We start from the raw sequence: 25779 nt of genomic DNA on the forward strand, positions 1-25779 counted from the left end.
TAGGAGGGGGCTACTTGTTGACAAGATGCAAACTCTGCACCCTGTCCATCAGAATGGATGGTACTGTGTACATTTTAAAAGCTGTGAACTTGTTCTTGGTTTACTTCAAATTATTGAAGTTAACTTGGTTGGCAGTGACTACACACAGTGTAGCCTGGAGCAGTCAGGTTGCTGGTATAGGTGGACAAGCATAGTGTCCTTGAGTTCTCAGTCAGATCCACCCTCTTATCCAAATATGGTCACTTCTGGCTCAGAAAAACCAATATGCCGACGGCCAAAATGCAGAACTCAAGGCTTCGAAACAGCAGCCCACAAACCAATGAGTGACGTCTCGGTGACTACTTCTACTTCTTTTATACTGCCTATGCTCAAGCCAAATTGAAGTCGAAGTGCGCTACATTTTTCTTGACAACACAATCTCACCTCAAGCTTTATTTAGTTGCAGTGGCAGAGCTTTTGATCATGTCATATGATTATTATGAGCAGTTTAAGTTTGCCAGGTTATCATGGAATTGTAGATGATAGAAGTTTTCCGGCTCACTTACAGATTTTCTCACCCATGTTTGGTTGAAATTGAATCTAATTCTTGACCTTTTTTCTTGTTTTCTATTTCTGTAAGCTGTGAGAGAAAAGGTCAAACACAACTTGATTTGCATTTATTGCAAACCTTGTCTCCCTTTTTTGTGTAATGTGTTGCTTTAAATGCTTTAGTATCAGGATGTAAGGAATAACTGAGACATCTGACTGATGCATTAATGTGTCTAAATCATTCCATGTACTGTGACTTTCTCTGCAGTGGAGAATCAGGAGCAGGGAAAACAGAAAATACCAAGAAAGTAATTCAGTATCTTGCCCATGTTGCCTCATCTTTCAAGTCCAAGAAGGACCAGGTCAGTGAAAACTTTCTTTTTCATTCCCTCTTTTCTCTGATGGATCATCTGAAGATTGTGAAAGAACCCGATGGAAACCCCCTTATTTTATAATTTCCTCTCCTCTGATGTCCTCTGCTTGTTCCTGCCTCCCTGTTGTTCCCTCTAAAACAAAGTGTGCCTGAACGCGCTGTGCGGCGTGTGCTGCACATTCCTCTTTCAGGCCTCAACGTGCTGGCCTCACCTCTCTGAGTTAAAGTGAAGCAGAACGCAGACATGAATATGTGTGTACTTGCACCCCTAATATGTAGGTTGTCTCACAAGTTCTTGCAAGAAATGTTTAATCAATCACTTCTTCATGACTCATCACGTGACACCAGGTTTCCTCTACACTTATGTAACTTTGTGCTGAAGTTGGTACCAAATGTGTTGAACTCTCTCCTTTTTCACCTCCTCTGCAGGGCAGTGCAGTTTTGTCACATGTGAGTTCAACTCTCTGACTCCGCACACATGGTGTCAGACTGTTTTATACACTAATCTACTAACATCAAATGTTTTATCGCCATTGTCTGGGGTTTTGAAGGAAATGCATTTAAATATTACCTAAATACAGTCTGTAGCTTTAAAGTGATGAAAATTTGAGAAATATGCTTAGTCATTTTCTTACCAAGAGTTGTTTATTATGATGGATGTAAATATCATGTTCCTATGATCAATATGAAGTAAATGGGGAAACAGCTCGCCCTTTAGAAAAAAAAATTGACATTTAAAAAATAAAATTGACATTTAACAGAAATATTGCACCTTAACTTTTGGACAGAAGCAGAATAACAATTCCACCCTCTTCTTTGGGCTGCAGAATTTAATTACATTTTGTTTTCAATTTTTGGCTTCCAACAATTTATTTAAAACCAAAAAATACCAAAATATTGAATAAATGTTTCGAATTTTTAAGTAGTTTGAGGCAGTGCACTACAACATCTTTGATTCAGCTTATGTTGGTCTCATTTATTTTTATGTATTTTTACATATTGAATATTTACATTTAGTAGTTTTCAATAGGTCGGAAAGCACAAACATTACACATTAACATAGTTGAGATATATATATATATATATATATATATATATATATATATAATTTTTTTTTTTTTTTTTTTTTTTTGATAAGAGTTCAATAAATGCATAATGTTTAAACATTCTGAGTAATCATGTTGAATAATTGTGATTGGGGGTGCACCGATTGCAAGTTTCTGGCCAATTTTGGCCGATACTGATTTTTTTTTATAACTCACAGCATACACCTTCAATATTTGAATCTTATTTTATTGAAAAACAATAACACAGCAGTATTTTTCTTTAACAAATAAAGGAAATCACAATGTCTGAGGTAGTTAATAAAATATTGAACTTAAATAAATGGCAACAATTTACAGGACAAACTAACAAAAGAACTGCAACTATAAATAAAGTGTCCTGAGTTTTTGGTTTCGTTATAGTACAACATGCATACAACACAGTCATGCAGAAGTATGCGTACATGCAGACGCACTTTCAGACCTTTGCAGAGGTAGATAAGATCGCTAGATAAGATCGGTTTGACGTAAAAGAATCGGCCGATCACCAATGCCGCAAAATTAAGGAAAATCGATGCACCCCTAATTGTGATCTTAATATTGACCAAAATAATTGCAATCATGACTTTTGCCGTCATCGAGCAGCCTTCTGTTTCCAGTTATATTCAGTCATATTTGACGTATTAAAGTAATATCCACCCTTTCATCAAACTCTTGTGAAGAGAAGCAAATAAGCAGATTTGTGAAAGGAGTAATTATTATTATTATTTTTTTTTTAAAGAGTTCAATAGTTGTTTTTTTTTCAAAAATACAAAATCAAGTTTTGCATCAATATAAAAGAGTCTTATTCTGGGTTTAGAAGATAAATGATTTGCCCAGCGACACAGCAGAGCAGTGAAGCAGTAACTTTATCAGAGGTTTGTCTGAAACGCTGACACACACCTTGCTGTGTGTGTGTCTCTAGTTTTAAAGTGGCATCAGGTGACAGTATCCACCCAACAGCTATTTTTATTCTCAATCTGGTGTCATTGTTATGTAGCACACAGCTTGTTCTGGGTTTTTTTGTTGCATTTCCTCTGGGGGATCTTGGCTAACCGGTCTTGTGTCGTCTTGTTTGTGCCTGCATGGACAGGGATGTTTTACAGGGTGTTTGTGCCTGAGTGGGCTTGCTGGTATGTGTGTGTTGGAATGTGCGGGATTCAGTATTAGCTTGTGTGTGTGTGTGTGTGTGTGTGTGTGTGTGTGTGTGTGCGCGTGTGTGGCTGATTGTGCAATGATAACATCCCCTGAGGTAATTCTTTTAAATGCACAACCTGAATGATTATCAGATCTCTAGTGGTAAAATCAAATCTTTCTCAAGTAGCAGAGAGAAGTAGCAGAATAAAGTAAAATAAAATGGAAGTACTCCAGTTAAGTCTACATACCTCAAATTGGAACTAAACTACACTTCTTGAATAAATGTACTCTGTTACAATCCACCTTTGCTATTTGCCAGGGCTGCAAGAAAATGCATGCTTTAAAGCTGTGCTTCCTTGACTAATGAGCAGTTCAGAGTGATGATAAAGTGTAATTGTGCTGCAGTCTCTGATCCTGTGTCCTCTCTGTTAGGGAGAACTGGAGAAACAGCTGCTGCAAGCCAACCCCATCCTGGAGGCCTTCGGCAACGCAAAGACCGTCAAAAACGACAACTCCTCAAGATTCGTAAGAACCACTGGACAACTTTTTTTATGTATACAATTATTTATATATATATATATATATATATATATATATATATATATATTTTTTTTTTTTTTTTTTAATTTATTTATTTATTTTTTTTTATCATTATATATTATAGGTATCACCTTAAGGTTTTGATAAGCACAAGTTTGCACAGCTCATTTGTGTCTCTCTCTGCAAGTGTCAAAGTTGTTAAGAGCATTGGATTTCCAGGCCTTTCTGTGAAGTATATGCAGATGTTGTTCAGCTTCCCTCCATGTAGCAAGCACCCAGAGTCCCCCTGTCATTGTTTTAACTCAACCTTACAAAAACGGAATTATTAGTATTAGTGCTGCATATTAAAATTATTTGATTTCTCTTCTAGGGAAAATTCATCAGGATCAACTTTGATGTCAACGGATACATTGTTGGAGCCAACATTGAAACTTGCATCCTTTTTTTGAGAATATGATACTTACTGCTTGTGTAAAGAGCATGATTAACATGCAAAGGACAATAATGAGCTTCTCTACCAACTCCATTTTACCAAGATTGACCAAACCAGTCAGAATGTCCATGCTGTATTTAGTATGTAATTTGATTCAGCAAATTTGTTTACAGATATGTAAACATAATATCAGCTGACAAAAATATATTAAAATTACTCCACATGTGCATGTTACTTTAAGTCCTTTACATTTCAGTTTTTTTAATTGTCAATAGTGCATACAACCATACCAATCAGAAATTCACTAACAAAGACCACACAGTTATAGATTTGAGTTCAGAAAAGTTTAATGCACATTGAGGATGGAGAGCCGAGATGATGTAGGAGGTCCTGGATGAAAGGATAAGGGTTGATGTGGGATGGAAAGATGAGGCAATGAAGGGATGTGGCGAGACATTGGGGGAATGTACGGCTAGAAGTAGAGATCGACAATGATTCGGTGAAGGCGGGAAGACAGAAGGGAACCAGGGGAGTTAATAATCTGAGTATGGGAGCTGTCTCTTCATGCACTGATACGGATCATTGTCCCAGTGGTTCTTGTGATTAAACAGAAAGAGAGTGAATAGAGAGAAAAAAAAGTGTTTTTACAATCCCTCTCCTCCAAAATCCAGAGTCGGAGGGGAAGGCGATGAATCAGGTGTGCTTAGGTTGCCTACTTTTGTGTGGAAGTGTGTTTTTGAGGCATGGTCTTTGTTCCTGAACCTAGTTGTATGAAACTGTATTTAATCACATTAACACAAAACGGCCGGGGGTGGCTTCATCCAGCTTTGGTGCTGTTGTCCTGCTGCATATGTTTGTCCTTGACTGAAATGTCAACAGATCTGCTGGAGAAGTCTCGAGCCATCAGACAAGCTAAAGATGAGAGGAGCTTCCATGTCTTCTACTACATGCTGTCAGGAGCAGGGGAAAAGCTGCGTGGTGAGACATTTTACTATCATGTGAAATAATCAAACTGCTACTCTTTGCAGCTTTAATCACATAGCCCAAAGAAAATGGGTTTATTGATAGCTGAACATGACTTGAAGTTCCAAAAGAGACAAAACATTAACCATTTTTAAATATTCAGAAAGTCTTCCAACATTGAAAACTGTTTCAGTAAACTTAAATTCAGTTATTCATGTCTGCAGTACATTAGTGCTGAGTTTAGCCAGGACCATTACAAATGTACTGCCAGATTTCCAAGTCTGTTGAAATGGTTGATTTTCACTAAACAGTTTGCTACTCTCTTTCGCCATCCAGCCGAGTTGTGTCTGGAGGATTTCAGCAAATATCGTTTCCTGTCCAACGGAAACATGACGATACCCGGCCAGCAGGACACAGACCTGTTCACTGAGACCATGGATGCATTTCAGATCATGAGCATCCCAGAGGAAGAAAGAACCGGTACGTATCATCTCGTTGTTTTAGACGTATAACACCGATACATGGAGCTGTTTTCCTAAGAATTCATCCCCGTTTTGTTTATCTCGTGCACAAGGATGCACATGCAGGTGACACAACACACATTCCTGCAAACGGTTTCACACTATGCAACTGAGCAACAGGTGTCAGTGATGCTCCAAGAAACACAGCAAAGGCAGTGAAGAAGAAGACCGTAAGCTAGTAAACATTGCAGAATTTAAAATACATGCACCACTTCTTCTCATTTCTCAGTTTGAACATTCTCAATTCCTTTCCTCACATCTCAGTCCGTCCCTCCCTGAGATGGGAGTGGAAGAGACGGGAAAGGGAAGTGGACAAAAACAACAACAACAACAAACAAACAAACAAAAAAGGGTTGTTTTAAAACTATGCAAATGATTTATTATGTCATTGTCCCGCCTACAGCTGTCTCTGCTCGTAGCTCTGTTTGATTAATTTGTTTATTTTCACAAAATTTTCTTGAAACTTCTTGAGTAAAAACCTAGACTTTTAAGAGCTTATTTTTCAATCAAAACAGTACATATGTCTGTTTTTGAATGTACAAACAAAAAGCGGCTGTATCCACTCTAAGCTTTACAAGATGATGATTAACGTTCTATTTTCTTGAGTTGGTAAAGTTGTTATAAAAGACTTCTACAGGATACATCTGTGCATCTTCGCTCATAGCTTCTCAAGATGCATTCAAGGAATTGAGACATCCTTTTAAGATGACATGCTGGCATTGATTCCTGGGTCAGTAGGAGAGAGGACAAGGGAGAGAGGAAGATTTAAAATGAGAAGAGCTCTTGCTTTGCAAAAGTGTTATGAGGAAGGAAATGCACTCGACACACTTGTTAGAGCTCAAGAATGCATACAAACTTCACACTTTAGAAGATGGAACCGGCAAATGTCTGCATTTTTGCTCATCAAAAACCTCTTTCGTTTTTGATTAGTTCATTAAGAAATTGTTGAAAATAAACACATCCATATTTATTTATAAGCTGCAACAACTAGAGTGACATTCCTGAATTTGTGGAATAATCTTTGAAAACTTTGAAATATTTTTTTTTTTTTCTATCTTTAATCCTTAAGAGTTTATCAAATGTAACGCTGACCTCCTCTGTCTGTTTGACAGGTTTGTTGAAGGTGGTGTCGGCCGTGCTGCAGATGGGGAACATGAGCTTCAAGAAGGAGCGTCACTCTGACCAGGCCTCCATGCCCGACGACACTGGTACACACATTCACACAGACAAATACCACTATCATCATCATCATCATCATCATTTCCTCTGTGCATGCTGTCTGTCTCACTCATTTGCTCAAACATTCATCCTTTACATCCTCCATGTTTCACCTCCAGCTGCACAGAAAGTGTGTCACCTGCTGAGCATCAATGTGACCGAGTTCACGCGAGCCATCCTGTCCCCCAGAATCAAGGTCTGCATAATCAATACATGATTGCTTCATTCGCTTTCAATAATATAAAAAGTTTACACCCAGACAGGCGTTTGATTTTTGTTTCTTCACCCCCAAATAAATGAACAAGATTTTTTTTAGTATCACAGCAGGATGACTCTGGAGCATTTTCTTCCTTCAGGTTGGCAGGGACTATGTCCAGAAGGCACAGACCCAGGAGCAGGCTGAGTTTGCAGTCGAAGCGCTGGCCAAAGCCTCTTATGAGAGGATGTTCCGCTGGCTGGTCATGAGGATCAATAAGGCGCTGGACAAGACCAAGAGACAGGGAGCCTCCTTTATTGGCATCCTTGATATCGCTGGCTTTGAGATCTTTGAGGTGAGATGTCTTGAGCTTGGCAGATTGATGGTTATGCATCTTAACTCTGTAATCACACAGAGCACTCTACGGGGCTCAGCAACTCATTTGTTCGTGTCAGCATTACAGGAGTCTGTTTAAACCGAGCAGTTTCAGGGCGTTTTATTGCTCCAGTCACATTTTACTATTCCTGCACCTTGATAGAAACCGCACAATCATGACTAGAAGTAAGGAGCACTCAAAACTGTCTTTTATGCATTATGACAAAATGTCCATTTCACATGCCATACATCCCCATGAATAAGAAGGCAAAGTCTGGTTACCTAAAATGAAGTTAGTTCAGTCTCTATACTCTCTATAATCCCGAGCAGTTTGCTGGCAGTCTTTTTCTGATGCCTGAGCAGTATCATCAAACCAGCAGATGATGCAGAAAGTGAAAATGCTTCCAAAAGAAGGCAGAGTTAAACATTAGGAGCATTTTGTAGTAGCAGTGTCTTTACAAGCCTGGAAGGTTTCTGGGAAAACAGTTGTCTATTTTAATTTTTGTCATTTGAGTAATGGTTTCTCTGATTCTCTCTTACAGTTGAACTCATTTGAGCAGCTGTGCATCAACTACACCAATGAGAAGCTGCAGCAGCTCTTCAACCACACCATGTTCATCCTGGAGCAGGAGGAGTACCAGAGGGAGGGCATCGAGTGGAGCTTCATTGACTTCGGCCTTGACCTGCAGCCCTGCATCGACCTCATTGAAAAACATGTAAGGGTTATTATAATTATCATTGTTATTACTACACCTTCTCAGGAATCATAAAAATGCCACTGACAACGTGTCTCGACCTGAAGTGACTCTTCTGCAGAAGTCACTGTATATTCTGCAAAAAACGGTAAAACGCACTGAGGCATGTTTGTTGCTCATACACGATTGAATTGCAGAATGAAGTGTGTTTGTTTCTTTTCTCTGTTCATCCCAGGCCAGTCCTCCAGGCATCCTGGCTCTGCTGGATGAAGAGTGCTGGTTCCCCAAAGCCACAGACAAGAGTTTTGTGGAGAAGGTGGTTCTGGAGCAGGGGACACATCCCAAGTTCCAGAAACCCAAGAAACTCAAGGATGACGTAGATTTCTGCATTATGCACTACGCTGGAAAGGTCACTTACCATAACTTTGTTTGTACTGATGAATTTGTGACTTTTTAAATTAATAATGAAGTACTGTCATCAAAGTGTACTTATAGTACCTAAAATAACAGCACACAGATGCATACAAAAAAAAGTGACAACAAGTCTTGAAACCGTAAATTATGTCTGTGTTGTAAATACTATAATACTAAATACATCAAGCATCATTAACTTAGAGTAACAACAGTTTGACAGTGACCTCATCCACCAGTTCGACGTTATAACGTGACTCTCCTCTGGCGGTGCAGGTGGACTACAAAGCAGACGAGTGGCTGATGAAGAACATGGATCCTCTGAATGAATGTGTGGCCACTTTGCTCAACCACTCTGCAGACAAATTCACTGCTGACCTGTGGAGAGACAGTAAGTGATGGAACTGAGTTTATTAAAAATCTCATAATGCATACAGCTGATAGTTATTTTTATCAGCATGTTAAATGTGTGACATTAAATCTTTTCATTATCTTCATTAACTTGGGATTGATTTTTATTCAAGTCACATTTACAAGATTGTTTCCCACCTTCTCCGTGTCCTCCCAGTGGACCGTATTCTCGGCATGGATAAGGTGGCGGGGATGTCGGACTCCATGCACGGTGCGTTCAAAACCCGCAAGGGCATGTTCCGCACCGTGAGCCAGCTGTACAAGGAGCAACTGAGTAACCTCATGACCACGCTCAGGAACACAAACCCCAACTTCGTCCGCTGCATCATCCCCAACCACGAGAAGAAGGTACAGAAGAAAGAACGGCACTTGTGTGCTACAAGTGAAGGAGCAATAAATATAAATATTAAACTGCTGATGTACATACTGGTGCTTGTACAAGGCACAAAAAGAGAGATTAATGCTGCTCCACCAGTGAAGAACACATGATGTATTAGACAAGACACCCCCTGTCTTTAGAGGATCAATTCAGCTAAGATTAACTAAATGAAATGATAGTTGCTGAATTTATTTGTTTCTTCTTCAGGCTGGTAAACTGGAGCCCCACCTGGTTCTGGACCAGCTGAGGTGTAACGGAGTCCTGGAGGGGATTCGTATCTGCAGACAGGGCTTCCCCAATCGCATCGTCTTCCAGGAGTTCAGACAGAGGTGACGAACACCAACAAACTTTATTTCTTTCTTTTTTTTTTTTTTACAATATGCATTTTATAAAGACAATTAAATACATAAAGATTAATTCCCCCCCCTTTTTGTCTCATGTTCTCACCTTCTAAAGTAATCATTCTCCCACCAGAGCGTTTTCAAACAAAACATATTGTTTGCAATTAAATTGATTCTAATGAGATCTATTTCTATTTTTATTTCTTAGATAAGGCAGTAATATTAATCCTATGCATTTAAATATGTATATGTATATATGACTGTATATACTGGCTGACTTACACGTTTGTGTGACATTAAATTGTTGCTCAGCTGTATTCTTGCAGTGTGTGAAACGAACTTAGGAGCAAAAAAACAAATAAGTATGAAAAGTAGGGCCTGACTAAAACTGGATTTTTGAGGCAGATACCGATTTTAGACTTGAATGATCCACTGATTACCGATTTTTATTAGCCAAGATGAGCACATTTTCTGAGCTGGAATGAAAAAAGATCTTTTTGATGTGGCCTGTGCACTGATTTGACTTTGCAACAGCTTCTTTCTTAAACAATTAACTTGTCTAAATAATATCAAACATTGTTATACATATTATATTTTATATAAAATTAATTTCATTGTCAACTACATCACCATCTCTGGAGAAGTGGTCCCACACCTTGCGGCATTGCATTTTTTATTTCTTAATCACCTCAAGCATTGTTTTCTGCAACAACAACAAAAATTGGTGCATATACACAGACACTGATATGTCTGTGATGGAACAAGACTGCAGTATTTGTATAAATTAGCCAAATAAAAACTTAATTAAAAACAATAACATATCACATGAGTACAAGTTTACACAATCCAAATATTTTAATTCAATGCTTGTCTGTCTCTCAGGTATGAAATCCTCACTCCAAATGCCATCCCAAAGGGCTTCATGGATGGCAAGCAAGCCTGTGTGCTCATGGTAAATACAGTTCTTCAGCTTTAGTAGCAAACAGTTCATCATCATCATGGCTCCCTGTTCTCCATCAGAGGCTTCAAAACTGAGTCACTTCATGTCTTCCTCTTGTCAGATCCAAGCTCTGGAGCTGGACCCGAACCTGTACCGTGTCGGTCAGAGTAAAGTGTTCTTCAGAGCTGGAGTCCTGGCCCACCTGGAGGAGGAGAGAGACATGAAGATCACTGACGTGATCATCAGCTTCCAGGCCTGGTGCCGCGGATATGTAGCCCGCAAGTATGGAGGATTACTAAATATTTTGAATTCTATATATTCTTTTAAATATTTTTTCTGCACATGAGAGAACACCCTTTCAGACAAATATTTTATTTACTCTTCTTTTTTTTTTCTTTTTTTTACCTGCAGAGCATTTACCAAGAGACAGCAGCAGCTGACTGCCATGAAAGTCATCCAGAGGAACTGTGCTGCTTACCTCAAACTCAGGAACTGGCAGTGGTGGAGACTTTTCACCAAAGTAAGAGATTAATGAAATTTCCTTCCATCCCTGTGTCACAAAAGATTTACACAAGCTGTAATTAAACCATGGTTACTATTGTAACTATCAAAATGTATCAATACGAGTATCTAGCTTAATATGTAGCACCCTGTCTTTATTTGTTTAGGTATTTTAACAAAAAGTCGCTGCTAATACTCCTGTTCAGACAAAATTTGTTTATAAGTTATTACTGTATTATTGTGAATCTGGGACGAAGCTGAGCAGTGACTTTTTTTGTGCTGCCATTAATCAAATCTCAGATTCAACTGGCACGCCTGCCTATTTTTTGTAAAATATAAAAGCTCCATAATAAAAAAAAGGTCCTTTTGATAATTATTCATCCATTATCCTTAACCATTTATCCGCACTCGGGTCACGGGGGGCTGGAGCTGATCCCAGTTGACATTGGGAGAGAGGCGGGGTTACCCTGGACAGGTCTCCAGACTGTCACAGGGCTGACACATGGAAAAAGACAATCACACTCTCATTCACACCTACGGGCAATTTAGAGTCACCAATTTAACCTGAGTGCATGTTTTTGGACTGTGGGAGGAAGCTGGAGTAGCCGATGAGAACCCACGCTGACACAGGGAAAGCATGCAAACTCCACACAGAAAAGCCGCAGGCCAGAGTCAAACCAGTGACCCTCTTGCTGCGAGGCAAGAGTGCTAACCACCTTGATAATTAATAGCACATAAATAGGTAAACTATAAAGCTACTCATATTTCCAACTCTGTCTACTTCAACAGTTCAAATGTTCTATTTTAAAATTCCAATGTCAAATTGGGTCCAACTCTCAGGCTTTAGCTGTAGGTGTGGATTACTAGATTTTTTTTTTTATTGTCAGTTCATTAATATAATCCAACATCACAAATTTGCCTCAAGGGCCTTTACAATCTGCACAGCATAGAACTCCCTCTGTTCTTTGACTACATACCATTTTTTGTGAAATATTAACTTCTCAGTCAAACATTTTTATTCACCTTTTAATGTACTGAAGCTGCTCTACTGGTAATAAAAAAATGTTTTCTTATTTTTCTGCTTCTAGGTGAAGCCTCTGCTGCAGGTGACTCGGCAGGAGGACGAGATGCTGGCCAAAGAGGAGGAGCTGGTCAAGGTGAAGGAGAGACAATTGCACGCTGAGCAGCAGCTCCAAGAATTCGAGTCCAAGCAGCAACAGGTAGGAGTCTCTTTAATATCAATGGAGTAATGAAACATCTGTTTAATTTGTGTTTTAATTAATTTGTAGATTTATGTTCGGTCAGAAGTCTGATGCATCTCCCAGATGCAATAATCCAGTCTGACTCTGACCTTCTGTTGTAGCTGAACGCTGAGAAGTTGGCTCTCCAAGAGCAGCTGCAGGCAGAGACGGAGCTGTGTGCCGAGGCCGAGGAGATGAGATCCCGTCTGGCCACCAGGAAGCAGGAGCTGGAGGAGATCCTGCACGATCTGGAGTCTCGCCTGGATGAAGAAGAAGAGCGGGTCACCCAGATGCAAACAGAGAGAAAAAAGATGCAGCAGAACATCACGGTCAGTTTAGTCCTGCAAGATACAGAATTTTCATGCAACTAATTACAGGATGATATTCAAATATAATCAGTCTCATGCAACACAATTTAATTATTTCACTAACTTTAGTAAGCTGCATTTGCCATTTTTCATTTTTCATCTTTCATATTGTTTTCTAACCAGTTTATAGTGCAACGTATCAATACATTTGTAGCTTTATACCCTTCTTTCATATCGTTTTCTAGCTAGATAATATCAGTTTGGACACATTGTATCTCTTTTTCTTCTGGCACTACCTGGCTACTTTGTTCATAATGTCTGTACCAGAGAATAGTAAGACAACTATCAATGCATTAATGCTAATCGATATGCTGGAGTAAAAAACACTGAACCAAAAAGCCTAAATGCTTGTGGTTGAAAGACTGGCGAAAACATTGCATAAATATTTTTTGTGTTGTTGATCCAGGACCTAGAGCAGCAGCTGGACGAGGAGGAAGGAGCCAGACAGAAACTGCAGATGGAGAAGGTCACCACTGACGCCAAGCTGAAGAAGTTTGAGGAGGACATCATGGTGCTGGACGACCAGAACAACAAGCTCAACAAGGTCTCGTACAACATGTTAACTCGGCCCACCTGCTTTCAGCACTGATTAATTTACATCCAGCCAATGTTCCAGTGAAAATGGGGACAAACACTCATTTTTTCTCGTGTTGTTTTTTTTTTACCTCAGGAGAAGAAACAGATGGAGGAGAGGATCTCGGAGTTTACCACCAACTTGGCCGAGGAAGAAGAGAAGTCCAAGAGCCTCCAGAAACTCAAGAATAAACATGAAGCAATGATCACAGATTTGGAGGGCAAGTATCTGTTGTTTTGTGCATTTCATTATTAACTTTGTCCTGATAATAAAAACCAAGATCAATTTCGAAGCACTTATTATTATTCCTGTGCATAAATTTGTTAATTTTTGTTGTGAAATTCTCACTTTTAGGCTTTTTTGCTCTCTCAGGTGTCCAAACCAATCTCCTTGAACAATGCTCTTTGTTATGTTAATGATCCAAAGTATGGGCTGTATTGTTGAGGGAATGCAAAGGCAGCTATATTCACCTGTATACAGCTATTATATATTTTTTTTTATCAAGGAGTGGCTTTATATGTCTTTTAGTTGTTCGGGTGGCATGAGAGCCTGAAATTGGATGTGTTAACGTCAAAAATGTTTTTTGACGTTTTTGACGTTTTTTTTTTTTCTGACACCTCTGTGTTCATATAAATAAATATATATATCAAATTTGGGTTTCTCTATCTTCTCACGCACAGATCGTCTAAGAAAAGAGGAGAAAAGCCGTCAGGAGTTGGAGAAGAACCGTCGTAAACTTGAGGGAGACTCCACTGAGCTCCACGACCAGATCGCAGACCTGCAGGCTCAGATCGAAGAACTCCGAGCTCAGCTGGCTAAGAAGGAGGAGGAGCTCCTTGCTGCACTGGCCAGGTTAAATAAAAATGAAAATGTTTTTTAAATTTTGCACTGTCACCTGTATGTCGATCTCATCCCTCCTCTTCATATCACCTTCAGGATCGAGGAGGAGGCTGCAGCCAAGAACACGGCCCAGAAGAATATCCGAGAGCTGGAGGCTCAGATCTCTGAGCTGCAGGAGGATCTGGAGCTGGAGAGGCAGGCCCGCTCCAAGGCTGAGAAACACCGCAGGGACTTGGGAGAGGAGCTGGAGGCCCTCAAGACGGAGCTGGAGGACACTTTGGACACCACAGCAGCACAGCAGGATCTCAGGTAACGTTCAACCCTCGGTCTCTGAGGGCAACATGATTGGGAAGATATTTTATTATCTTCTGTCCTCCTCTTTGTTCACTCACTTCCTCACTCTATCTCTCCAGGTCCAAGCGTGAGGCAGAGGTCAACATTCTCAAGAAGAATCTGGAAGAAGAGACAAAGCTCCACGAGCAGCAGATGGCCGACATGAGACAGAAACACAACCAGACATTCGATGAGCTCAATGAGCAGCTGGAACAGGCCAAGAGGGTAATGACACCGAGTGGTCAGATGTTCAGTGCTCTACAAACATCTCAATAACACCAGTAACATGCGTCATGTGTGCCCCTCCTGCAGAACAAGGTGTCAGTGGAGAAAGCCAAGCAGGCCCTGGAGAGTGAGTGGAACGAGCTGCAGATCGAGATGAAGACTCTGACACAAGGAAAGACAGACTCTGAACACCGTCGCAAGAAGGCCGAAGCTCAGGTCCAAGAACTGCAGGTCAAATTTGGAGAAAGCGAACGACAGAGGCAGGAGATGACCGACAAGAATACAAAGCTGCAGGTACAGTGTGGACAGAGAGGGGATTTACTGAGAGACTTGGAAGTAAAGGAGGACAGTTGGTGATTATGTTTTGATGAGGACGGGCTGATTTTAACTGTCCATGATTCATTTTATCTTCATCTGGTGTCTAGTCGGAGCTCGACAACGTGAACGGCCTCCTGAGTGAAGCAGAGGGCAAGAACATCAAATCCAGCAAAGACCTTTCTTCGACAGAGTCTCAGCTGCAGGATGCACAGGTACAAACGCGACTGCATACGTGTTTATGATGTCCAATGCACTCAGGTCTGTCTGATCTTAAATAAAGCTGAAAAAAATAGTCAATTAATCAATTGATATGTAATTATGGCCAAGTGTTTAATGTTTTTTTCAGTTTAACAGAGCAAAAAGTTGTAGAAATCAATAAAATGACAGGATTCAAAAAGAATAATAAAATAAGGTCTGGTTGCTTAAGAATGTAATTTAAGATAAAAACTTGAGATTAATTGATGCAGTTTGTCAAAGAAGGGATTATAGGTCTGCAAGTTACATATGAGGAGGTTAAAAGCTTAGATAAATTATCGTCCAGGAACCGATGCCACATTTTCTCAAATTTATCAGTGTGAAGCATTTCCCTTCTCCTTTTCGGACATGTAAACTGATTTATCCAGTGTTTTATTATTTATTTTGTATTAAGCTTGTCACAATTTCAAGTTGTTTTTGCTTGTTTGCATGATAGTATTTTCCTTTTACATGTTCACAATAAAATTTAAAATGGCAAATAAACCTGAATTTATCTAGTTTTAAGTGCAGTAGACAGTTATGTGTGCCAGAGTAGCGAGGAGCTGTTTATAATGGTCACAAATGGTCTATATTAGGATGTATTTAGGCAACTTTTACAAACTTGTAAAAGAGTGAACTAGATTTCAAAGGGGTTTTTTTTCTTCTTATACGTGCAGGAGTTGCTTGAAGAGGAGACCCGTCAGAAGCTGTCTCTCTCCAGCCGCCTGAGGCAGATGGAGGACGAACAGAACAACCTGCGGGAGATGCTGGAGGAGGAGGAAGAGAGCAAGAAGAACGTGGAGAAGCAGGTCTCCAGTCTGCAGGCCCAGGTCGGTGCTCATTGTCACACTCTGTCTGTGCACTTAAATAAAATCCTCATCTTTGTCTCACAGTTCACAACAACAGTTATTGACACTGTAGTGTTTTCTCAGATCTTTAACATTGATTTTTGAATTGAGTTGATATTTCCAACTTCGGTTTCCTTCCAGGTGCAAAACGCCAAATATAAACCAAAAAACGTGTGACCGTGGGAAAAAAAAGATGTTTATTTTGCAAGTGTACAACAGTTGAATTTTCAGCAATGTAGCCTTCTTGTACAGGTGCATCTCAATAAATTAGAATATCATAGAAAAGTTTGTCAGTAATTCAAATCAAAAAGTGGAAATAACACATTACACACAGAGTGAAACATTTCATGTCTTAATTTATTTAATTTCTTCTAATTATAATGATTATGGCTTACATTTAGACCTAAAAATTCTGTCTCCCAAAAACATTGAATATTACAAAAGACCAATTTTTAAAAGTATGTTTAATATGGAAATGTTGGCCTCTTAAAAGTATGTCCATCTATTGACTTGAACTACTGAAATGGACTTTTCCATGATATTCTAATGTATTGAGATGCACATGCGTATGTGTGTGTTTGTGTATATATAAAAAGAACTGAGGAGCTCAAAAAGTCCATCTTTACTAAGCGGTGGAGTCCTGTCATGTCTTTATTAATACAATAAGAATGGTTAGCCTTCCCCCTCTACTACCCATTTAACATAACCCACACTGTGCCTCATGATGTTTTAGTGTAAGTCCTGCTGGTTTCCTGATTGCTTATTTGTTTGTGTATATATGAATGTCTGAATGTGTATATTTGATTTATTATGTGTCAATGAAAACCAAACAGAAAAGTTAAAAAAAAAAAAAAAAAAAAAAAGAACTGAGGAGAAAATAATGACACGTAAGGTAACGGGTGCCATTTTACCTTTTATTTTATTATACTTTTGTGTTTGATATGAATGCAAATATTTCATTATCTAATTATGAACAGGCAAATGTACTTTACAGGTGCATTTCAATAAATAATATCATGGAAAAGTCAATTTCCAGTAGTTCAAGTCAAATGGCCTCAACCAAGTATTGAGTGCATATAGATGGACATACTTTTCAGAGGCTAACATTTCCATATTAAACATACTTTTTAAAATTAGTCTTTTGTAATATATACTTTTTTTGAGACACTGAATTTTAGCTCTTCATTAAATGTAAGCCATTGTCATTATAATTACAGGAAATTTAACAAATCAAGACATGAAATGTTTCATTCTGTGTGTAATGGATCTATATGTGTTGTTTCCACTTTTTGATTTGAATTACTGACATAAATAAACTTTTCTATGATATTCTAATTATTTCACCTGTATATTGCCTTCTTAGGTACCATTCATAATGTGTGCTATTGTTGTGATGTCAGACAAGTTGGGGGCGATTGATTTGATGCCCCAAGTTACATGTAGTGACTCTAAGTGGTATTCCATTAAAATTGTTCTAGTAGGAATTTTAGAGAATTCATTAGGAGTCCATGTCCCGCGACTTGCACACATATCATTCTCTTTTCTTGTACGTCTTCAGATGGCAGACTTGAAGAAGAAGCTGGACCAGGAAGCGTCGTCCCTGGAGGGGGCAGAGGAGGGTCGCAAGAAAATCCAAAGGGAGTTGGACAGCGTGATGCAGCAGCTTGAGGAGAAGACCGCTGCCTACGACAAACTGGACAAGACAAAGACCCGTCTGCAGCAGGAGCTGGATGACCTCATAGTGGACCAGGACCACCTGCGGCAGATCGTCTCCGGCCTGGAGAAGAAGCAGAGGAAGTTTGACCAGGTACTGTGCTCTGTGCATAAACAAGCTGCTGACAAAGACAAAAAATAAGCAGCCTTTTAGTGATTTCTTTATTTGACAGTTTGATGAAATTAAACTGATTTTAAACAAATAATATATAGTTCTATATGAAATATAGAATTTGGGAGAAATAACATTTGCAATAGCTTTGCCAAAGGGACAACTGAACTTTTTTATGTGACATAACCATGACAAAATAGGAAAAGAAAACGACAAAGAAAATCTTCAATCTGAAATTTTGGCAGCTGTTAAGACAAAAAATTTTGTCAAACAATCTCGGATGCACAGTTTCATTTCACCACTGAATGTCACTTCCATTTACTTTAAAAAAATGTTTTCAGTGTGATGTAAACTCCTAACTACCTCTGCTGGTCTCTCCTTTCCCTAGATGCTGGCCGAAGAGAAAACTATTTCTACTCAGTATGCAGAGGAGCGCGACAAGGCAGAGGCTGAGGCCAGGGAGAAGGAAACCCGAGCACTGACACTGGCCAGAGAGTTGGAGACCATGTCAGACGTTAAAGACGAGTTGGACCGGGCCAATAAGATGCTCAAGGCTGAGATGGAAGATTTGGTCTCCTCCAAGGATGACGTCGGCAAGAGTGTAAGAGAAAACACGGGTGCATGGAGAGCGGGAATGAGATCAACTGGTTTGGGTTGGATCAGGCACTGGTTTTTCAATTTCTGTTTCATCGAAGCAATAAAGATTGCATCATTGCCCTCAGCAGTTAAAACAAATGTCAAAACCTCTGCAGGTTCATGAGCTGGAGAGGTCAAAGCGTGCCATGGAGCAGCAGCTGGAGGAGATGAGAGTTCAGCTGGAGGAGCTGGAGGACGAGCTGCAGGCCACCGAGGACGCCAAACTGCGTCTGGAGGTCAACATGCAGGCCATGAAGGCCCAGTTTGACCGAGACCTGCAGGCCAGAGACGAGCAGGGAGAGGAGAGGAGGAAACAGCTCGTTAAACAGGTACGAAAGAAAAACCTAAACCTTAAATTTTAGCATACAGATGTTTGATTGACTAAATCACAAATCAAAACCAATAAATGTTATTTTTTTCTCTCCTTAAGGTGCGTGAGATGGAGGTTGAGCTGGAAGATGAACGCAGGCAGCGTTCTCAGGCACTCTCGTCCAAGAAGAAACTGGAGTTGGACCTGGGAGAGCTCGAAGTCCAGATCGACGCTGCCAACAAGGGCCGCGATGATGCTTTCAAACAGCTGAAAAAACTGCAGGTAAAATAGGCATTCACTTACACACACACACACGCGTGCAAACGATTGTCAAAGTGAGCCTGGCTCTTCTGGTTGATCCATAATTGAATCACTTGATTGACTGAATTAAAATGAGTGGAAACAAAGACAAGTGGAAAAAAAAAGAAGCCTTATGTTACTTCCAAATTTGTTGACAGGTCTTGTAGTAGTAGTGTTGTTTATAATATTATATTACAACTTACAGCAATTAATGTTTTTGACAGCATTTACATATTTGTCAATTAATCATACAATAAAATTTCGGCAGTGATGGAAGAACTGCTCAGATATCAAACTAAATTAAAACATTTTTGAAAAAGTATTACCACTAGAATACTCTATTATAAGTAAAAGTCCTGCATTTAAAATCTCACAGGTATGAGTATAAAAATAAACTTGATCATTATGGAAAATAATTCTATATCACTTGATTACAATTAGTGATGCATTTACAGACACTGCTGTTGTTTTTACAGATGCATACAATTAGATTATTGGAACATATCATTCATTTCTATCGTAAGAATATTACAATTTGGTCATTAAAGCACCTGTCCTTCCTGATTTATTTATTTTTAATTGAAAAATGTGGTCACACACTTACTTGCAAACCCTGTCACAATGCCCTGTGTCTAACTTCTGTCTGCATGTCTGCTGTCCAGGCGCTGATGAAAGAGCAGATGAGAGAGCTGGATGAGCTGCGTCTGTCCAGAGACGAAGTCGTCAATGGGGCCAAAGAGACCGAGAGGAAGCTCAAGGCCTTGGAGGCGGACTCCCTGCACGCCCAGGAGGTATGGAAGTGACAAACAACTCCAGATTCTGACAAATGAGACTGGGGGGAAAAAAAAAAGAGCTAAAATTGCCACATTTCCCCACTAACTGCCCCAGCAGCCTCTGCAGTCTCTGATGTACTTACTGGTAATATGTTTGTGTCCAGGACCTGGCCACAGCAGAGAGACTCAAGAGACAGGTTCAGAGCGAGAGAGACGAGCTCCAGGAAGAGGTTACCAGCAGCAACACCAAGAAGTACGCACCAAAAGATAGTGTTTCAGTAAATGATGCACCCATAAATATAGATACAAGTGCATCCAACTTTCACAGCAACAGAGGAAATCTACAAGTTTGTCTCTGTGCATTAACTGTCGCTCCTCTTCCTCACTCGTTGCTTCCAGTTCTCTGCTAGCAGATGAGAAGAGGAGGCTGGAGGCCCGTATCACCCAGCTGGAGGAGGAGCTGGAGGAAGAGCAGCTCAACACCGAGATGGTCAACGAACGACTGAAGAGAACGGCTCTGCAGGTACAGACGCGCAGCAACTCGGATGTGTTCTGGTCTGGTTCGCTCTGACTTTTTAAAATGTATTTCCTTTCCTTGGTCCTGACCAAATGAGCCCAACAACAGGTGTGAAAGCACCCTAACGATCCCTCTCCACTGTGCGTTTCTGGCATTAGACCGACCAGCTGACCACGGAGCTGAACACAGAGCGCAGCACCTCCCAGCGGCTGGAGGGGGCTCGTTCCCAGCTGGATCGCCAGAACAAGGAGCTGAAACTTAAGCTGCAGGAGCTCGAGGTCACAATCAAGTCCAAGTATAAATCCTCCATCACCACCCTAGAGGCCAAGATCGCTCAGCTGGAAGAACAGCTCGACGTGGAGTCAAAGTGAGTGCCAGTGCAGTGGACACTTGGAAAATACCATCCAGTTTTCACAATATATCAAAGAAAACATAACTTTATGTGTTATCGCTGCTCCATTTCCGCTTTCCTCTTTTTTTTTTTTTTTTTAATAGTAGCTGTAATTGTTTGACAAGAGATTTCCTTTTCTTTCTTGGACTATATTCTGATTCCTCACTGCATTTGCTCTTCCTGCTCATTTCAGGGAGCGCCAGCAGGCCTCCAGGTTGGTCAGGCGAACGGAGAAGAAGCTGAAAGAGGTGATGCTGCAGGTTGATGACGAGAGGCGCAACACGGAGCAATACAAAGACCAAGTAAGCCTCCTCTCTGATCTTTTACTTTAAATTTCCAGATAACAAACACGCTGAACCACAGGCAGTTTCAGTGGGTTAATAATTGCAATAGAAAAGTCCTTCACCTCTGTGGAAACGGCACAATCATGACTAGAAGTAGAGAGAACTCAAAAATATATATTTTTCTCCACATGCTCTAGATATTGAACTATTTACAATTTTACAACCTGTCTTGTCCTCTCCTCTCTGGTCTGTGTAAATGACCTGCAGTTCAGTCAAAGTTTGTCAAATCTGATTAGTGCAAATGTTTGTTTGTTTTTGTTTTTTTTTAGAATAAAGTGATGTTCTCTATTTTTAGCTTTGATTTAGTTATTTTTTTATGACAAAATCGTTCATCACACGATTAATTCAATGCTCGGGAGAACTTTGAAAATCCAACAGTTTCTGTTTTAACACTTTCTGGCTATGATAAATGGTGTAATTTTTTGGCTATTTCTAATTAATTCATTGATTTTTAACTAAACATACCTTTCAAACCCTTCTGGTGGGTTGTGGGGTTCAGGTGGTGAAAGGGAGGACTGAGGAGTCGATTGCATAGTTTAATCCTGACTTGAATCCTTACTTTATCTGCTTGTATAGTTGTCTTGTTGTTTTTGTGAGTGAGTGTGTGTATGTGTGCCACACTAAGTCAACCCTCTCTCTGCAGGCGGAGAAGACAAACAGCCGTATGCGCCAGCTGAAGCGTCAGCTGGAGGAGGCGGAGGAGGAGGTGACGCGAGCCAACGCCTACCGTAGGAAGCTGCAGAGGGAGCTGGATGATGCCTCCGAGTCCGCAGACGCGATGAACCGTGAAGTCAGCACTCTGAGGAGCAAGCTCAGGTAGAGTCTTCATTACATAATGAAGACTAACCCTACATTTATGTATCCAAAGGGCCAAATAGCCTTTCTTTTAAGTGCATAATAGTTTTCATCTCACAGTTGAAAGTTAAAGGGAATCTACATACATTCTTACACATGAAGATCGAGTTACTCGTCACAAGAGTAAGACTAAAGCCTGTGAAACAACAGTTTGTGTGTCTTCTGTGGCCCCGGAGTAGCTCCGTCAAGTCTGGAAAAACAGAGTGGTCTAAGCAGGGTTCTCAGGTTAGGCTTGGAAACTGCAAATGTTTGATGGAATGCCCACATTGCATGCTGGGGATGTAAATTTTAAAAATGACCCGGACAGGAAAGGTCTTTTGAAAAAGCAGCTGCTGAAAAGGTGTTATATGTAACTTTTTGCTTAAAATGTCCCAAAAAAAATTACCTGACTTGTTATGTTTTTGTCTAATTATTACAAATGTTTGACAACAATTTTCAAATGTCAAAAAAATAATTTTAATCAAGATAATGGCCGCTTGGTCGCAAGTCTATTGTATTATATCCCCTTTGTGCATTAGTGTCAGTGTTATCTGACATCTTTATGATGAATATGAAACTGTTTTATTCAATGTTTTTGGGGAGTTTAAATCATGGGGTCCATTGTTTCTGGAGAGGAGAAGATGTCTGCAGATGACTCTGCTCCTGGAAAAAACCCACCTTAGCAATGAAGGAATCCTAACTGGAAGAAGCTGACAGTAGATGCAACAGGCTGCAGCTTGATTTATTGAAACAGTAGCGTTTGTTATTGTTTGATTAAGAAACCCCTCGCGGCAGAAAATTACATATTGTGCTTTAAAGTTGCTGAAGGGACCATTTACTGTTTACTTTCTGAGGGACTGCTATTACACATATGTGTCAAGCAGTTTTCAGATTTATTTTAGTGTAGTAAAAGTACTTATACCACACTGGGAAATTACTCCACTACAAGTAAAAGTCCTGTATTCAAAACTTAAGGGAAAGTACAAAAAGTACCAGCGTCAAAATGTACTAAAAGTAACCCACTCAGATTGTTTTTTTTATATTCTAAATATATTATTTGTACTGACAGGGCTCATTTTAATATACTGTTATCTCTGTTATGATTTTAAAATATAAGATAATAAGATGATTTAATCATGTTTTTTTAATGTTAATTCTCAACCTGGAAAATAACTAAAGCTGGTGTCTAAGTGTAGTGGAGTAAAAAGTACAATATTTGCCTCAAAATGTAGTGGAGTAGAAGTATAAAGTTACATAAAAGTGAAATACTGAAGTAAAGTACACATTCCTCAAAATTGTAATTAAGTAAATGGATTTAGTTACATTCCACCACTGGTATCAAGACTTATGTAATACATTGCCTTAAGTTCTTCTTGTAGGCCTATTTAAAAATGTAATATTACCATGCCACATCTTTTCTACTTGTGTTTAGTATTTGTGCAGCACCCGGCTGTGACTCAACCATTTTTTGTTTGTTTTAAAGACGTGGGGATATACCTTTCAACATTCGGCGTACCATGAATCGCTCCGGCCTGGACAGCGATGAGGAAATGGACGTGAAGCCTGAAGCTGTTGAGCCTGCAGCGGAGTGAACGGAGGACAGCCGACAGGGAGATAGTGAAATGACCACAGTCAACATGCAGATATAGTAAAGATTTAGCCATGCAAGCTGTCAAATAAGACTTTTTCTGAGAGGATTTAGCCTTGTATTCCCCTTCACATTCATCTTATAGCCTTATTGTCACTTTCCATATAAAACATTCATATTTGGCCAAATATTTGTATTCATCTCATTGAATGTGAGTGGTGTTTTTCTAAGACTTTACACATACTTTTCATGGTCTATTTTTCTACTCATTGGGTATATCATAGAATACTGCGCTTGTAACAAGCCACTGCAGTTTCATTTTATTCATGCTTGAGGTTTAGGTGCTGTTACCGTACCATTATTGGGAAGAACACTGGACATTTTATGCTGGTTTTGCACACACATATGGTTCTTGATGCAGTTACAAGCTGTGGTTCACATTTGCTAGTGTCAGTATGAATCTGTACTGTATGTTTTCCTATCACTGTGTCATCCTTTCACGTTCTTACCTCAACCAATTTTGCACAATGCCAACACAGACTAAATGAACACGCGAATGGAGATTGTTTGGTTCATCAGATCCATCAGATTGTTTGGTGTAGTCTAAATGCAGAAATGTTGGTACAAATATCATATATTCATCTATAATAGTTTGGTTGATGTAACATTTTTCACTGGTTTTACACTTCATTGCTTGTTGGTGGTGGGTCATCGTGTAGTAGCTCTCACTGTTTGACGTCCTGCGCTATGCTTTGCACAGCAGAGGGGATTTTCTATTAGCACATTAGCCTCTGAATGTTTTCATGCATATTTTAGATTACATTTAATATCCTAACACTGTATTATCAAACAAATTACAGGTCCTATTGATGCCAATATTTTAAGGCTAATCTATATTTTATCAAATGCCTTAAATACAATAAATTGACACAATATCAAATGCATCAGACGTTCTCGTCTTTTGTCCAAGTTGACTCAATTTGAAAAGTTGTTTGCTTAAAGGATGCATCTATATTTTTTCAGGTCTGTCTTTTAACTAAAAAATATTCAAAGTCAATATTGAGACGGTTACCATTCCTTCTGTCCATATGGCTGTGAAAAGAACCCTTCTAAAGAATTATTTTTTTTATAGGTGATAGGTGATACACAATAAAATACATGATTTGGAAATATAATAGTTTGAGATATCCTATCGAAACAACCCAATATTAGTTTGAATTATATTCCTATGCCTATTTTTTATCAAAGAAATATGATCATATTTCTTTATTGATAAAAAAAATAGGCATAGGAATAGGGAAAAATGAATAAATAAATAAATATATATAGCCTCTCTGGGCTTCCATGAATCGGCATTGGACAGTTTTTATTGGGGAAAAAAGGTTACAAATAATTACATTTATAGTTTTACTGACAGAATTTAACATTTTTGTCGACCATCACTGAATCTAAGCAGTTTTAATAATAAAGATCTAAACAGTTGTATGTGTTGCCAGATAAAGCACAGTATGTACAACACACACTGCACACATAACCGATTAAAAGATACATTTTATACCCACAAGTACTTTTAATGAGGACTGACCGACTGACACAGAAGCCAACAGCGACACCATGAGGTCACTGTGTGTATTACACTGTACACGTAGCGGCTTGTGTTCTAAGAAATGTTGAATAAAACAGCAGAATATAACTTTATATTCAACATTTATCTCTGCCTTATAATGCAGATCTCGCACAGTGACGCAAATTTCATCACTCGTCAAGCCAAACAGTGTACCCTGTGATTTAAAAATAAACAAAATAGCTATAAGAACGTGCAATCAGTCACACCAGCAGTCAATTTACAACGAAAGAAAAATAAAAGCCTATCTATTAGAAAGTAATATGAATAATAATAAAAAATAAAACAATTTCGGTGAAAACTTCTTACCATTTTTTTTAGCTACTGACATGTCTAAGGCTATGTGTTACATATTCAAGATATTCAAAGTAACACAAATTTCCATTAAAACAACTTGATGGGGCTGAATTAAGAAATTTAATTAATGAATTATGACCATGACATTTTCGTAATAAGATTTAAAGAAAAAGGTAGTATTTGGCATTTTATAACAATATAATATATATATATATATATATATATATATATATATATATATATATATACATAAGTCATTTTTTGTCAAAATTGTTTTTTGTTTTTTTTACCTAAATCATCTCCTCATGACGCCGG

The 25779-nt window shown here is 39.2% G+C and overlaps 1 protein-coding gene across 2 annotated transcripts in view; it reads left to right on the forward strand.

Moving 5' to 3' along the window:
* LOC131976994 (myosin-9-like) overlaps nt 1–24487 on the forward strand; it is a 32247-nt gene extending 7760 nt beyond the window's left edge. Inside the window, exons 6-43 of one of the 2 annotated variants that reach the window (XM_059340237.1) lie at nt 797–890; nt 1331–1351; nt 3553–3645; nt 4031–4094; nt 4973–5071; nt 5393–5536; nt 6690–6785; nt 6915–6991; nt 7152–7346; nt 7909–8082; nt 8297–8470; nt 8749–8863; nt 9041–9231; nt 9470–9591; nt 10486–10555; nt 10665–10825; nt 10955–11063; nt 12133–12264; nt 12408–12614; nt 13060–13197; nt 13324–13447; nt 13908–14079; nt 14164–14376; nt 14481–14625; nt 14713–14919; nt 15051–15155; nt 15855–16007; nt 17584–17832; nt 18239–18451; nt 18603–18815; nt 18917–19078; nt 19759–19887; nt 20034–20122; nt 20269–20392; nt 20545–20753; nt 20971–21079; nt 21765–21937; nt 23439–24487. In XM_059340237.1, coding sequence (XP_059196220.1) covers nt 797–890; nt 1331–1351; nt 3553–3645; nt 4031–4094; nt 4973–5071; nt 5393–5536; nt 6690–6785; nt 6915–6991; nt 7152–7346; nt 7909–8082; nt 8297–8470; nt 8749–8863; nt 9041–9231; nt 9470–9591; nt 10486–10555; nt 10665–10825; nt 10955–11063; nt 12133–12264; nt 12408–12614; nt 13060–13197; nt 13324–13447; nt 13908–14079; nt 14164–14376; nt 14481–14625; nt 14713–14919; nt 15051–15155; nt 15855–16007; nt 17584–17832; nt 18239–18451; nt 18603–18815; nt 18917–19078; nt 19759–19887; nt 20034–20122; nt 20269–20392; nt 20545–20753; nt 20971–21079; nt 21765–21937; nt 23439–23547 — 5374 coding nt within the window. In that variant the 3' untranslated portion in view covers nt 23548–24487. The remainder of the gene's footprint in view (nt 1–796; nt 891–1330; nt 1352–3552; nt 3646–4030; nt 4095–4972; nt 5072–5392; nt 5537–6689; nt 6786–6914; nt 6992–7151; nt 7347–7908; nt 8083–8296; nt 8471–8748; nt 8864–9040; nt 9232–9469; nt 9592–10485; nt 10556–10664; nt 10826–10954; nt 11064–12132; nt 12265–12407; nt 12615–13059; nt 13198–13323; nt 13448–13907; nt 14080–14163; nt 14377–14480; nt 14626–14712; nt 14920–15050; nt 15156–15854; nt 16008–17583; nt 17833–18238; nt 18452–18602; nt 18816–18916; nt 19079–19758; nt 19888–20033; nt 20123–20268; nt 20393–20544; nt 20754–20970; nt 21080–21764; nt 21938–23438) is intronic. The other variant, XM_059340246.1, reaches the window with a different exon arrangement.
* Nucleotides 24488–25779: the final 1292 nt, after the last annotated feature.

Source organism: Centropristis striata, chromosome 1, assembly GCF_030273125.1.
Source record: "Centropristis striata isolate RG_2023a ecotype Rhode Island chromosome 1, C.striata_1.0, whole genome shotgun sequence".
NCBI classification, from domain to species: domain Eukaryota; kingdom Metazoa; phylum Chordata; class Actinopteri; order Perciformes; family Serranidae; genus Centropristis; species Centropristis striata.